Source organism: Mya arenaria, chromosome 14 (assembly GCF_026914265.1).
Source record: "Mya arenaria isolate MELC-2E11 chromosome 14, ASM2691426v1".
In the NCBI taxonomy this organism is placed as follows: Eukaryota; Metazoa; Mollusca; class Bivalvia; order Myida; family Myidae; genus Mya; species Mya arenaria.
Window position 1 is genome coordinate 52,584,497 of NC_069135.1, and position 17,244 is coordinate 52,601,740.

At 36.0% G+C, this 17,244-nt stretch overlaps 1 protein-coding gene across 1 annotated transcript in view; it reads right to left on the bottom strand.

The window, feature by feature from the left end:
- LOC128218339 (uncharacterized) overlaps positions 1-17,244 on the bottom strand; it is a 37,790-nt gene that overhangs the window by 17,766 nt on the left and 2,780 nt on the right. The window contains exons 2-5 of the mRNA XM_052925986.1: positions 10,009-10,958; positions 4,633-4,698; positions 2,547-2,691; positions 1,778-1,935 (exon numbers count right to left, since the gene is read on the bottom strand). Of these exons, the coding sequence (XP_052781946.1) occupies positions 1,778-1,935; positions 2,547-2,691; positions 4,633-4,698; positions 10,009-10,794 (1,155 nt within the window). The 5' untranslated portion in view covers positions 10,795-10,958. The remainder of the gene's footprint in view (positions 1-1,777; positions 1,936-2,546; positions 2,692-4,632; positions 4,699-10,008; positions 10,959-17,244) is intronic.

Consider the following 17,244-nt stretch of genomic DNA (forward strand, 5'->3'; position numbering starts at 1 on the left):
CACAGATTGAACGTTTTGACAACTTTTTTATTTTTTGTCTTGGAACGAGCCAATTTTTGCCAAAATTCATGGAAACCAGTTAAATAAGACTGCTGACAAAAAATAAGATCGCAGATTTATATATTTAAGTTCAAAAATTGATGTTTTATGCATTTTTCTTAAACCGTTACCAACAGTTTAGGCCATAAAACATTAATTTTCGAACGAAAATATGAAAATCTATGATCTGATTTTTTGTCAGCAATCTTATATCATTGATTTGCAGATATTTACGCAAATTTTTCTCTTTCCGAGACAAAAATAAAAAGTTGTAAAAATGGTAAATCTGTGAGAGTGCAGCTTTAAGCACCACAAAATGAGCTTGAAAAAGAAAAAACTATTTGGAAGTTTTAGGTTATAATTATTGTTTTGCAATCAATAATAACCAGGAAAGATTTGTAGAATTAACTATCAGTCTTCTTTATTTATTTAAATATTACAAAAACGTTTAAATTTTCTTCGAGAATGATTTCCCACTAGATATGAATAAAACCTCTTTTAACGATGCCAGCCATCAATACTTGAATGCTTTAGGTGATCCATAAATTGGCGGATGACTATATTTCAGATTGCGACAGAATACTTTAGAAATAAGATACATAATATCATTTGAGTTGAATTATGTTATAGTTAGATGGAATGAAGCAAAATCTTTATAATTAAGATTGGAGGGAGTGAACGTAGCCACCCATGTAATTTGGAATTCTTAATGATTTAGCCTAGTTCTTAATGATTGCCTCTCTAAAATTTCATTGGCTGAAAATGCAGGTTGTATTCTAAGTAACGTAATCAAATATGACTTCCAAAATGTTAAAGTTACGCTGACAGAATAAATTTTAGATTGATCTTCTTTATCATCATGACTCAACCAGAATTTTTTATTTTTCCAGTAATAATTTCCATCTTTAATTATTAAAGAGTTATGGGAGTGTTTATAATGAGTATTGTCTCTTGTATACCAAGTTTTATTCAAATACCTGAAACCCTTTTGTGTTGTTAGCTCTTATTATAAGCGCTCAAAGAACAGATCCTATCCAGTTACAAACGAGCTGTTTGTGCTCTCCCTTTCCTAGAATTGAGTGATATTTTGATTCTGGTCTTTGCCAATAGTGTCTGCATCTAAATGAAACTGATGTCTGGAGGCTTATCCATTCCCACTCTTTTTTTATTGGTTATGTACCATATTTTTACCAAACGGTGCTCTCGAAAATCAGGTCATAGATTATGGAAAGAGGGTACCCATGTGGTAGTCAAAAGTAACACTATGCCTTAGCAACTACATTGTTGGCAGTAATGATACTTTCTTCTGTAATTCTTCATACCATGGGAAGATTGAAGATTGTTTCTATGAATATGCATGAAGCAGGGGAGACAACTTTTCTTCCAATGAAATTACATGTTACAATTAAATACTCTTCAATAACCTTGTATAGTCAGTTGTCTCTGCGGGCGAGTGGTCTAAGTCCTGTTATAAAAATTATACTGATCTGACTAACAGAGTTCAATTCGAGATTTCGTCAAAATTTGTTTTCTATCGGAAAACATTAGTATAAGTGTCCGTGCATATTTTCATATCAGTTCCTTGTGAAACTGCCTCATAAATAATTCATGATTATAAGAGATTCCTAGCCGAATCACCCACGTTATGCAACAAAGCATATTGCAGTAGTGTATCTGGGATTTCCGACAATGAAGCAACTTTGGACCTGATAAAACAGTCCCACTCTTCTCCACCCACCTGTATACTGCCATGTGACATGTGACTTATGACTTGTTTATGCTCCGCCGCTTTACACAGCCGCCATTTTGGCTGACAACAAAACCGTCGCCATAGCGACTGCTCTTCAGACAACTGGCTCCATACTTTACAGACTTGGCACGCGCGACACAGACTGACTGGAAAAAAAATGTTAAAAAAAATATCAGAAATTGCCACATCACATCAGGGCAATCCTTTAAAACATAAATATTGTAGCTAATATGAGGATTGAAGATGCAGTAAGGTGAAATATTTATTAATTTTTGTGCGATTTTCACAAACAATATTGTCTGCAGGAGATTTGTTTTCAATTAGTTTCAATTTGTGTCTGTTTCATTAACAATTAAAGCACACATTATGATATTTAACCAGAGCTGAATCCAGGATTTAATGTTTAACGGGGCGGGGTGTAACCTTTTGACCTGCGCCCCTCCCTCAGAAACAAAATTTATATGGTAAACAGTGTTGGCAAGGGGGTTTGGCAAGGGGGTTTGGGGGTAGAACATTTATCACTTTCTTGTCCTAAAAGGAGCTTTTGGGGGGTATTTTATTCCTATTTTTCCTTACATTGAAATTTAAAGTAAACTTGGACAATTTTGAGGGGTTGGGACACACCAGGTGCAACCCCATACCCCCTACATAACCTTTGTTTTGAACATCGATAAGAGAAAGGATGAAAAGTGGAAAAGTGTGTACATATTTAACAGTGGGAAAAACTCTTGAAGTAAAATGTACTAGAGTGACAAACCTGGATCAAGGTAGGAGAGTATCTTAGTTGCTTGGTTTGTGGGCAGCCAGGTTAGAAGGTCCTGGCAGTTTGGTGGGCAGCCATGGTGGAGATTGGCCTCCATCTTGACCGACAGCAGATGAAGCTGGGGCAGCTCACAACCCATCTGTAAAGTAGATCATAGACTGGTTAACAATTGTGCAGGTGTAACTGGGCAACTCACAACCCATCTGTAAATGATATCATATAGACTGGTTAACAACTGCGCAGATGTACCTGGGGCAGCTCACAACCTATCTGTAAATGATATTATATAGACTGGTTAACAACTGCACAGATGTACCTGGGGCAGCTCACAACCTATCTGTAAATGATATTATATAGACTGGTTAACAACTGCACAGGTGTACCTGGGGCAGCTCACAACCCATCTGTAAATGATATTATATAGACTGGTTAACAACTGCACAGATGTACCTGGGGCAGCTCACAACCTATCTGTAAATGATATTATATAGACTGGTTAACAACTGCACAGGTGTACCTGGGGCAGCTCACAACCCATCTGTAAATGATATTATATAGACTGGTTAATTACTGCACAGATGTACCTGGGGCAGCTCACAACCCTTCTGTAAATGATATTATATAGACTGGTTAACAACTGCACAGATGTACCTGGGGCAGCTCACAACCCTTCTGTAAATGATATTATATAGACTGGTTAACAACTGCACAGGTGTACCTGGGGCAGCTCACAACCCATCTGTAAATGATATCATATAGACTGGTTAACAACTGCACAGATGTACCTGGGGCAGCTCACAACCCATCTGTAAATGATATTATATAGACTTGTTAACAACTGCACAGATGTACCTGGGGCAGCTCACAACCCACCTGTAAATGATATTATATAGACTGGTTAACAACTGCACAGATGTAACTGGGGCAGCTCACAACCCATCTGTAAATGATATATAGACTAATTAACAACTGTGCATATGTAGCTGGGACAACTCACAATCCATATGTAGTTACTATCATATAGACTGGTTAACAACTGTGCATATATAAAATGGAGCAGCTCACAACCCATCTGTAAATAATATCATAGACTGGTTAACAATTGTGCATGTGTAGCTGGGCAACTCACATCTCAACTGTAAATTATATCATATTGACTGGTTAACAAATGTGCAGATATAAAATGGAGCAGCTCACAAGCCATCAGTTTTTAACCGTCTCTGTGGCCTTGTGGTTAAGGCGTCTGCCTACGAAGCGGGAGGTCGTGGGTTCGATCCCGGGCCGCGTCATACCGAAAGACATTAAAAGCTGGTACAAGTAGCTCCAAATGCCTGGTGCTCGGCATTCAAAGGATAGTGCTTGGAAAAGTGGTGTACTCAGGACTGGTTCAACCCAGGAATGTTGTATCCCATGTATCGGTGCTTTACACCGAGCACATTAAAGAACCCAGAGGTCTCTTCGCAAAGAGCTAGGGTATCGCACCCGGATCTCTTGTATCTCACTCTGTTTCTTCAAGTCTTCCAATGTCTGGATTTGACTACGAATTGCTGTCACTTCTATCTCGTGTCACTTATGGCATTTAAACACAATTTAAGTCGTGATGGCGTCACGGCCGGGTCAAGCCATAATGCAGCCAATGGGTGCGGGCAGACCTTAATAAACTCAAATAAACAAACAAAAAGCCATCTGTAAATAATATCATAGACTGGTTAACAATTGTGCAGGTGTAGCTGGGGCAACTCACAACCCATCTGTAAATGATATCATAGACTGGTTTACAGCCATGCAGGTGTAGCTGGTGCAAATGAACATCAATCTGTTGGTTATATCACATAGACTGGCAATTAGCAATAAAAGTGTAGCTGAGGAAACTCAAAACCTGTCTGTAACATATATCATGCATATAGTCTGTTTAACAAGCATGCAGTTTGAAACTGCTATTTCAGAAAAATGATAGAATGATAAGGCCTAAAATTTTATCAAAATAGTGTCAAATGCTTAACTTTACTAAATTATTAAAATCTTATACTTCTAACTATTCTGTAATCCAACAAGAACGTGCACACAACTATAGACTTACAAGCAATTCCTTCAGCATGAGATTTTTCTGTTCATCGTTGAAGTCTGAAAACCAACGCACCATTGTCTGAAAAATATATAAAATACAAAATATAAAAATACACATTGAGAAATATGATAAATGACAGTACTTCATCCTTTTTTTTTTTCAAAGAGCAGGGGACCATTTCATCAAGAGTCCTCGGAGCAAATTTGTACCTAGGTGTGATTTTCTTCAAAGTGCAGGAGGCCGTTTCTCAGGAATCCTACAAGAAAATCTTTAAATTTTCTTTAAAGACCATGGAGCCATTCCATTCAAAATTGAAGAGTGATTTTTTTCAAAGAACAGGGAGTCATTTCAGCAAGATAAGGGTAAATCTGTACCCAGGAGCAATTTTCTTTAAAGACCATGGAGCCATTTGATCTAAAATTCTAAGAACAAATTTTTACCTAAGAGTGATTTTCTTCAAAGGACAGAAGGCTGTTTCATTAGGAGTCCTAGGAGCTAATTTGTACCTAGGAGGGATTTTCTTCAAAGAACAGGAGGCTGTTTTGTCAGGAATCCTAGGAGCTAATTTGTACCTAGGAGGGATTTTCTTCAAAGAACAGGAGGCTGTTTTGTAAGGAATCCAAGGAGCTAATTTGTACCTGGATGTGATTTTCTTCGAAGAATAGGAGGCTGTTTTGTCAGGAATCCTAGGAGCAAATTTGTACCTAGGTGTGATTTTCTTCGAAGAATAGGAGGCTGTTTTGTCAGGAATCCTAGGAGCAAATTTGTACCTAGGAGGGATTTTCTTCAAAAAGCAGGAGGCTGTTAAACTAGGTATCCTAGGAGCTAATTTGTACCTAGGAGGGATTTTCTTCAAAGAGCAGGAGGCTGTTTAACCAGGTATCCTAGGAGCTAATTTGTACCTAGGTAGTCTAGGAGTGATTCTTCAAAGTCAACAGGGGGCTATTTCAGCAAGAATACTAAGAGGATATATGTACCAAGGCGTGATTTTCTTCATAGAACATTAGGAGCCATTTCATCAAGATTTGTAGGAGCAAATTTGTATATGTAAACAGTAAAGTATGACTGTTGAACTAAATTGATTCCCTAAACAACAGAAAAAGAGCAGTTATCTGTACAGTACAACTGAAGAATATCTGTCATAGGAAATAAATTACTGATGGAAATGCACCCTGATGCCTTCCGATGCGCTAGAAAAGAGCAGTTTCCAAACATAATGATTCACCTTCATTAATCAGTAAGAGTGATAAATGAAAAATTATAATAGGGAGGACTTTTACGCTGCCATCCATTTGTATTATCTGATAGTTGTGCTCTGGGTGAAATTAATGGGTGAGTAGTACAAGGCTTAGAGTACCTTACAAACCGCTATTCCCATAGAAGTAAGGCCATGCCAATTTAGTTTTATGTTTAAAGGGATAATAAACGACCCAAAATTCCAATCCTAACAAAGTTCTGCCTTCATAGAATTATATGAGTAAGAATGTCAAATATTTCTTTGTTTTTATCAAAACTTTTAATAAGAACATAAATACACACAACCTTTACATACTTGGCATTTGAAACTTTGTATAAGTTCACTAGTCTAAGTCCAGAATTATAAATATTCTGATTTTCCAAAGCTAATCCTCCGGTACAATCAAAATATCATTTTAATATATACACACGTTATTTCCGAAACAATAGAGTCTGATTGGTCTGTTACATGAATTTCAATAGCTCAAAATTCACTTTTTATTTGTACCGGCATGGGAAAATCCAGTTATGTGAATTCCGGGCTATATCTAATAAACACCATTCCCAGCATTGTTTGTCAAATTAATAATATTAAGTTCTTCACAGCCCGATTCAATGTGCCCTTTTCTCCCTTAGCACCCAGAGTGCCCCCCTTCTGCAGCACCCTGCCCTTTTCAAAACCTGGTGAAAACCCTACTATAAGAGATTATTTTTTCTATGACACTGTTTGACTTTTTATGCAGGTTTTGGAAATGCAGCGTTTTTTTTTTTAAGTTTTAGGGATTGGTGGCGGGGCCCTTTGATAGCGGAAAAATAGCGTCCTTTTGGCAAAAAGGGAAAAGAACGCTATCATGATTCATATAATGTTCAACTTGTTTTCAAACTTTTTTTTCGACAAAGCTATCAACCTATTTATAAATGGCACTAAAATGTTACATTTGCTGTTAAGAATTTCAATGTTCATCATTTTTTAAACATTTTTTAAGGATTTTTTTTAGTAGGGGAAAAAAATGTACTTTTTCAGCAGGGGAATAGGGCCGAATTTCAGCCCCAAAACGAACACTGAAATCTGACGCTAAACATTGAATCTATTTGTTATGTCCTACTTCTAAGAGACTCATTAATTATTTACCGGAAATACAAAATCATATAACAAGGCAGGAGAGCTCAATACCTCAGCCAAAGGCTTGTCAAGATACCATCATCCTGTTTTTTCTAGCCTCCCTGATAACTTTCTACACCCCAACCCATTTGTTGATATTCTTTAATTGTTACCTTGATAATGTCTACAAGCATCTGAACAGAAAAACTACAATGGTTGAATCATTAAGTAACATTAGAAATCTGACAGGGTGAGAAAATTGCAAGGTTACTGGTACAAACATAATCCTCTTGCAATGAGGGTTTGGTTATTTAATACTAATCTATTTGAGTTTGATTGTGAAGACAATTGAAAGCTACATGTATTATGATTTACTCTCAAATCAGTTTACTGGGTTAAACCCAGTAATGGTGTCCTATTGAGAAGCCATGTTTCTAGAAAGTACCCCTAATTTGAACACACAACCTCTTGGGTGTGACGGGACACCTTGACCACTAATAGACCCCACAACCTCTTGGGTGGGATGTGGACACTTATATTTTAAACTAGACCATGTATAGAACACACAACCTCGTGGATGAGATGTGGACACTTTTACCACTAGACCACAGATAGAACACACAACCTCGTGGGTGAGATGTGGACACTTTTACCACTAGAACACAGATAGAACCCACAACCTCGTGGGTGAGATGTGGACACTTTTACCACTAGACCACAGATAGAACACACAACCTCGTGGGTGAGATGTGCACACTTTTACCACTAGACCACAGATAGAACCCACAACCTCGTGGGTGAGAGGCGGACACTTATAAAAACTAGACCACGGATAGAACACAACCTCGTAGGTGAGAGGCGGACACTTTTACCACTAGACCACAGATAGAACCCACAACCTCGTGGGTGAGATGTGGACACTTTTACCACTAGAACACTGATAGAACCCACAACCTCGTGGGTGAGATGTGGACACTTTTACCACTTGACCACAGATAGAACACACAACCTCGTGGGTGAGATGTGGACACTTTTACCACTAGACCACAGATAGAACCCACAACCTCGTGGGTGAGATGTGGACACTTTTACCACTAGCCCACTGATAGAACACATAACCTTGTGGGTGAGATGTGGACACTGTTACCACTAGCCCACTGATAGAACCCACAACCTCGTGGGTGAGATGTGGACACTTTTACCACTAGACCACAGATAGAACCCACAACCTCATGGGTGAGATGTGGACACTTTTACCACTAGCCCACAGATAGAACCCACAATCTTGTGGGTTAGATGTGGACACTTTTACCACTATACCACAGATAGAACCCATTACATCGTGGGTGAGATGTGGACACTTTAGTCATTTAAATAAGCCATTGGCAATATTGTTAAATTTGGATGCCTAGTGACCCCTTATAGCTTTGGTATCATTTGATTCTATATTGCATAGAGATAAAATAAAATCTCCAAAGTCATTAAGGGCCGAAATCAGCCTACTTCCCAAATGCCGAAAATGACAGCAATTCCTAATTTGCTCCATAAGATGTCCCAAAATTGTGAGAAAAAGTCTAATTTAAATCTCAGGGCCTTTTTACCCTTTTTTGACGTAACCGAGGCTAATTCCCCAGGGGCCAGACCCTGTTTATTTCCGCAAAATAGCCTCTGAAATTCCCCAACAAAAGGGCTACATATGGTGTCTTCCCCATCACTGGTAAAATGGCCCTGAATTTAATTAAACAAGAAGATTTATGCAAATGATTAAAATAACATTATTCCCTCTTTGACTATTTCCCTTTTATTGGAGCTATTTCCCTTTTATTGGAGTTATTTCTCATTTTAATGGTATAAATCACTAAAATTGTCTCGATCCAGAAGTTTTTCTGAAAAAGCCCTACTGGACAGTGTATTCTTTTTCTAATTATAGTTTTTCACTGGTCAGATGTATAATAATAACTAAATATTATCTAAAATACCTTATTTTCATTAATTTGATGTAATATATACATGTATACAGTTAAAGCTTGCTATGTCAAACTCTGTTATTACAATGTTCTGGTCATGTCAAACATTTTTTTCGATTATTTTTGGTTTAATTATACACCTACATGTATATATTTCAGTTATATTGAATGTTCTTTATCTCAAAGTATTTTCTGAGCTCCCAACGACTTTGACATAGCGAGTTTTGACTGTACTTTAATGATCAACTCCCTTCTTCAAATTTGACTATTAAAATGTTTATGTTAAAAAATAACATTAAGTGAATGTAATATATACTAATGGCCAAAAGTCTTGTCCGGTCTACAAAAACTACAATATCCAAAAGTCTTGTCCAGTCCACAAAAACTACAATCTCTGTTTTGTTTTATATCGCACACTCATAAATTTGTTATCGATGGAAAAAGGACATTAATATGCATTCAATGAAAAAAGAGTTTTGAAATTTGATCCAGTTCTGCCGGTACAGTTACATGTAGTAATGTGTTGAAAATTGGCATTGAGGATTTGCAAGGCACAAATGAAAACCATACCGAACACGACTTTTGGCCATTAGTATATACACGTTAATGTTAAACACTTTTTTTTAAATCCAACAATGAACATTTTAGGAAATCAAATATGTTAAGAATTGACTTAATTAGATAGCATTTAAGAGTTATGGAAGGGTGCTGCACCCTGTCCTATTTAGTAGCACCCTTCTGCCCTTATGGAGACCAGCATGGAAAACCTTCCGACCTTCATAGAATTAAATGCTCAAGATAATCTAATATTTCTTTAGTCTTGATTTAAACTTCAAATATGATTAAAAATTAATATTTGACTTTTGAAACCTTCAATTGAGTATAATTCCTAATATTTTCTGTGAAATTTTAAATGTTCAAATTTTCAAAGCCTGACAAAATGAGCCCCTTTCTCCCTTAGCATCCTGTCCCTTTTCTGCATCAACTTGGCTAAAACCCTACAAGATGTATCATGATCACCATTTAGCTAAAATCATGAGTCAGAGTATAAAGCATAAAATTTAAGTAATTTAATACACTTACTTTGACCCTTTCTTTAAATGTCAGTGGATTAACTCCATCCATGGAGTTCAAGGGGTCTATGGAATTGTTTAGCGATTTATCGTAACTCCGTGCCGAGGATGAGGAACTCTGTCGAGTCAATGTCAAACTGGGTAAATGAGATTTTTGTTTCACAAGCATTTGTGTCTTGAGATTTTTTTTGTTCGATCCTACAGCAGACTCTTCATCGCTGTCGCTTGAATAGTCACTTCGACGATACTTGTAATGGTTGCCACGATGTTTGCTAAAATGTCCCCAGGACTCTATGGCCGTCGGACTGGGTAGTTGTTGTGTTTCTTTGTTTGTCGAGACCTGGCAGTCGGCCCCGTCCGACAATTTCTTACAAATAAAATTGTGTACAGGGCAACCTTGCGAGTGCCGATTTTGAGAATGATTACTACGACAACTGCAGCAGGCACCACAATGACAGTCGCAAGTCTCGCCATCGAGTTCTTTAAGTTCTGACGGGAGTGACGTCCCTTTGTTTAGAGCAATTTTTTCACTTCCCGTCCGTCGGAACGAAAATATTTGTCCGGGATTTGAATCATCACTGTCTGGACTGCTATTCTCTCTTTCTGTGTTCTGATTGACCAATTTCAAAGTGTGGTCATGATGACGTCGATGGTGTTTCTGATGTGAACGTCTACTGACAGGCCCAGAAGTGACACTAATATTTGACGTTGTCATGTCGCTGTAGTAAGCATCATCAGTTGAGTCCATTCTAGCTAAACTGTTCACACAACCTTCGGTAGAAATTGATTCTTTCATTAGGGTAATATAAAAATCTTCACAACCAACGAATGATAAATGAAACTGTTTTAAACTATGCCATCACAACACACCACTGTTTGCACATTTTATGCAATTTCATCCCATATTTTGAGTTCAACTGTTCATTTAGTTTCTCGTCTTCTTCCATAATTGCTGGCCTGCTGAAAATAGAATAAATATAATCAATTAAACCAAATGTTGCGCAATCATCGGCATCATTCAAAGTGCATGAGACAATTTATGTTCTATCAATGAATGAAATTTCAACACTAAATGGTCTTGAACGGCAGCATCACATCTGAAATTAATGTAATGATCATGCCAGAAGTGAGTTATAATGGAAAGCCATTTAAAGCAGCAATCTCACAGATTGGCCGTTTTGATAACTTTTAACATTTTTTGTTTTGGAATGAACAAATGTTTGCTTAAATGTCTGGAAAACAGTGATACAAGTTTGCTGACAAAAGATCAGATTGCTGTTTTTCATATTTACCTTTGATTATGATTTATAGCTAAATGCATTACTAACGCTTTAAGGAGAAAAAAAATCGGCAGTTTCCAAAACAAGTGAGAACGGTTCTATTGTGAGTTAACTTATATGAATGAATTGAATTTAATACCAATGTCAGCTGATTCTGAGACAAAAACTAAAATATTGTCAAAACTGTCAATCTGTGAGAGAGCAGTTTTAAATTCTTGGTCTGTAATTGGAACTCATACCATATTTAAGATTTTCTCCTTTGATTAAGTCCACATATAAACTCCCATATCGGAATGTAAAAAAGTAGAAGGAGTTGAATTATTTAATCGTTTAATCATTTAATAACTAGCATGTTGATTAATATCAACAATATTCATGCATAATTCATTCTACAACAGATGAAATTAACATAAAAAAAGTTCCAGGAATGAAGTTAAAAAAAGACGATAATCCATTGATATCTTGGTCACGGTTCACTTCTATTTTTCAATGATAAAAGACAACAACATATTAGCCAACAAATTATTAAACCACAAATTGTATCACGTTTTTTCAGACTTAATAACCCATAAAACAAAAATATCGAGAGGAGAACTATCAGTAGGCATTATTTTATTCCGGGCAACTGCGTGCTATGTCCCCATCACATTATCGAAACAACATCACATCTTTAAATAAACACTAGACAAAAATATTTCCATAAAAGCTGCAGTCTTCACACATTTCATGACAAAATTAGAGTTTTGAAATACGATCCCGTGCAACAGAAACGCTGAGCGTGACCATATGATACTATCGTCACCTCTCTCTAGGGTATAGTGGTCTGCAGTATAGCGGAGAAGGTATTACTTAACCATAGTGCTACAATTATCCCCTTGGAAAATCACTTTTATGACACCATTCGACACTTTGCTAAAAGCAATGTGACACATCAAAAGTTTGTCTGTAATCCAATATTCATAAACCAACGAAATGTTTACAATACTTGTATGATTCTAGTGGTTTCTTCTCTGCAGGGAAAACGACATTCATATCGTACGAACTGCACAGCATTAATGATAATGACTTCATAAAAAAAATAGAACCAGGAACATAATATGCTTCATTTTTTTTTTCAATCAAAAAACTAAGAGCACTTCCATTTAAATTAGGGATGGAAACCAGATACCGAATTGGTATCCGGATATTCGTATCAAGTATTCGAATACTATCCGGATACTCGTATCAAATTGTTTTCATAATAAGTAAATTTCCTATTATATGTCACCCACCTTCTGTTATTTGACATAATTGTCCACTTAATTTATAATTAGTCATATGACAATTTCACTTTTTCATTTATTCTTTCTCAGTCTTAATAATTTATAATGTTATAATCAAAGCTAAACAACTCATTTTACGTCATAAAACTCATGATGAATACCACATAAACACCTCGCGAATATGATAGTCACTTCGGCCGAGGTGGTTGCTTGGTTACTGCCACGTGCTTTCGAGTTTGATATTTATCAGCAGGTTTCTTGTTTAAACACGCTTTGATTATTTGATAGTCGATTGTAATTTTATTTCATTACATTGTTTGATTTAATGCAATACCTACAATTTCTGCGGTGTTTTGTAATGAAGGATATAATTGCGGAAAAGATAAGAAGACAAAAAGACGATCTGATTTTTCTTTATTTACATGTGTGTACTTTTTTTATTTATTAATAAACTAAACATGTTTACATATCGTATGAAAAATATGAAATAAGTATTTTATTGAAAAGTGAAAAGATAAACAAATTTGTTTTTGTATTTATTGTTCAGATGGCAATAATTTCTTCATGCATATTCATAAAAAATACGATTGGTCATTAATAGCTTTGATTGCACGACCCTTATCTTGTGATTAGACGATCAATTCCTACGGATTAATGATCAATCCGTTTAATATCAACTAGTGCCAATTAGTGTCAATAAAATCATAAAACAACACATGTCATTGTAAACAAGGTCATAGAACTTCACAGGGTGCTGCACAAGGACACAATATCACGCCTTGTGCAAACACCCAATTAGCAGACGATTTGTGACACATACCCGCTTCACGACAGACACTGTTGATCACCTGAAATAATTCATCTGAAAAGTTTTATAACAATTGCTATGTCTCTGCTAAGCTATTTCATTGAAATTTTAATTCTTAACGAATATTCGAATACCCATTTTGGTATCCGAATACTTGCGTGATATCCGGATACTCGGATATTCGCTTCCATCCCTAATTTAAATTAAAGAGCACTTCCATTATAAATCAAAGAGTGCTTCCATTGAAATCAAAGAGTGCTTCCAGGAAAGCAAAGAGTACTTTCATTGAAATCAAAGAGCACTTCCATTAAAATCAAACAGCACTTCCATTAAAATCAAACAGCGCTTCCATTGAAATCAAAGAGTGCTTCCATTAAAATCAAAGAGTGCTTCCATTAAAATCAAAGAGTGCTTCCATTGAAATCAAAGAGTGCTTCCATTAAAATCAAAGAGTGCTTCCATTGAAATCAAAGAGCGCTTCCAATAAAATCAAAGAGTGCTTCCATTGAAATGAAAGAGCACTTCCATTGAAATCATGTTAAAGGGACTTGCTCATAATATGTCAAATGCACTTTTTTGTAAGAGTGCTGAAACTAAAATAAGTGATACCAAAAGCCGAAACCCTTCAGCAAATGTTGATATTTGCTCAAAAATTGTCTTTGAAGATCACAATTTTCATTACAGTTGATAACACTAATGGTCACTTAATAATGGCTTTGCTGTTGCGTAATTGTTTGATTGACATTATCACATTGTTATCAATGTATTGTTAAAAGGTCAAAATTTCCATCACATTTCAATACCAGAGAGTTAAATAAGTGTTTTCATATGCATTACCGAGAAAACTAATTTTTGGCCCAAAAACATGAGCGAGTTCCTTTAGGTTTGAATAATTACGTTTTTACCAAGAGTTTGTTAAAATATAGGGGCTATGTTCTTTAAGAAACAAATAAATACAATTGCTATATAATCATAGAAAAAAAGTTGTTAATTACCTCCCTTTAATAAATCATATCATTATAGTATATTATAATATTGATGTTAATACCTAAAATGCACATATTTGCATCCTAATGATGGATGGCTTGTAAACCTGAAATGCACAAACACATCTTTGCATCCTAATGATGGATGGCTTGTAAACCTGAAATGCACTAACACATCTTTGCATCCTAATGATGGATGGCTTGTAAACCTGAAATGCACTAACACATCTTTGCATCCTAATGATGGATGACTTACCTGAAATGCACTAACACATCTTTGCATCCTAAGGATGAATGACTTACCTGAAATGCACTTACACATCTTTGCATCCTAAGGATGGATGACTTACCTGAAATGCACTTACACATCTTTGCATCCTAAGGATGGATGACTTACCTTAAATGCACTAACACATCTTTGCATCCTAAGGATGGATGACTTACCTTAAATGCACTAACACATCTTTGCATCCTAATGATGGATGACTTACCTGAAATGCACTAACACATCTTTGCATCCTAATGATGGATGACTTACCTGAAATGCACTAACACATCTTTGCATCCTAATGATGGATGACTTACCTTAAATGCACTAACACATCTTATCATCCTAATGATGGATGACTTACCTTAAATGCACTAACACATCTTATCATCCTAATGATGGATGACTTACCTTAAATGCACTAACACATCTTTGCATCCTACTGATGGATGACTTACCTTAAAAGCACTAACACGTCTTTGCATCCTTACGATGGATGACTTACATTTAATGCACAAACACATCTTATCATCCTAATGATGGATGACTTACCTTAAATGCACTTCCACGTCTTTGCATCCTTACCATGGATGACTTACATTTAATGCACAAACACATCTTATCATCCTAATGATGGATGACTAACCTTAAATGCACTTCCACGTCTTTGCATCCTAATGATGGATGACTCACCTGAAATGCACTAATGCATCTTTGCATCCTACTGATGGATGGCTTACCTTAAATGCACTAACACATCTTATCATCCTAATGATGGATGACTTACCTTAAATGCACTAACACATCTTATCATCCTAATGATGGATGACTTACCTGAAATGCACTAACACACCATTGCATCCTAATGATGGATGACTTACCTGAAATGCACTAATGCATCTTTGCATCCTAATGATGGATGACTTACCTGAAATGCACTAACGCATCTTTGCATCCTAATGATGGATGACTTACCTTAAATGCACTAACACATCTTATCATCCTAATGATGGATGACTTACCTTAAATGCACTAACACATCTTATCATCCTAATGATGGATGACTTACCTTAAATGCACTAACACATCTTATCATCCTAATGATGGATGACTTACCTTAAATGCACTAACACATCTTTGCATCCTACTGATGGATGACTTACCTTAAAAGCACTAACACGTCTTTGCATCCTTACGATGGATGACTTACCTTAAATGCACTTCCACGTCTTTGCATCCTTACCATGGATGACTTACCTTAAATGCACAAACACATCTTATCATCCTAATGATGGATGACTTACCTGAAATGCACTAACACACCATTGCATCCTAATGATGAATGACTTACCTTAAATGCACTTACACACCTTTGCGTCCAATTGATGGATGACTTAACTTAAATGCACAAACACATCTTTGCATCCTAAAGATGGACAGCCTACCTTAAATGCACTAACACATCTTTGCATCCTTATGGATGGCTAACCTTAAAGGACTCACTCACAAATTTTATGTTTACAATGAGTTTGTATTGAAATTGAGTAATTTTACTAACTATTATGAACCAACACCGAAACTCCAACTGGCAGATATTTATTATTAAAATTGTACAGAATTTTGTAAATCCAAGCTCAAGATATAACCTTACACACACTTTCTAGCAAAATAGAGCATTTTAGTAGAGCTCTTATTTGATGATGTTTGATCATTGAAACAAGCATTTCGCTCACATATCACACACACAAAAAAATAACTTGCCTGACCCTATATAACCTGAACGAATCCGTTTAAGAGTACAATCGTCCTTGACAAAAAAATAACACACATAAAATTATACAACCTGTTGGGATTTACAAAAAACATGTGAGAGTCCTGGATAAACCAAACAATGGTATTGATTTAACGTAATATCCCTAGATTTCCCTGGCAAATGTGCGGTAACAAAATATTTAATATGGTCTCCATATATAATTACTACTGTTGCCATGGAAACTAAATCCAAAGAAAACCACAGAATTTTCTTTGTAATTTAATATCAAGACATTTTGTCACTGGCGTTGACATATAAGAGATTTAAATAAGAATCCTACAGGGTGTTAATTTGTTAGTTGTTGTTTTTGGGGAGGTTTCTTAACACATTTTACATAATTGTTCGATGAGTATAAGACAAGTAATTTTTCAATAATGGGCTGATTGTTCAGAACTATGTTAAAGGTTAACAACGATATTTAAATGGCAGCATTGTTAACTTTAAAAGGTGAACTGGTTTATGAAGTGCTCATATATTTGAATCAAACAAGTACAACTGAAGCAGTTGTCTCCAATTTTGTTAGAAATAGTGCAGATCACAAATGTATCCACTAAAATTCAGGGGCAGTAAGCCAGTAACGATTTTATACGTATAATAGGCCCCAAATCGGCGTGAAGCACCCTAAGGCACAAGCAAAACTGGCCCTTTTGAGGGCTTTCCTGACTTTAAATTTGAAACTGGAGGTCTATATTAACAAAAATTCAAGTACTGTAACAACAAAAAGCAACCAGTTATTTTTTTTAACATGTTAAAAAATAACAAAATTTGTTTGGTTTCTAGAGTCATTAGATCTGCGGATAACCGTGGAAATATCACATCCCTGCTTTTA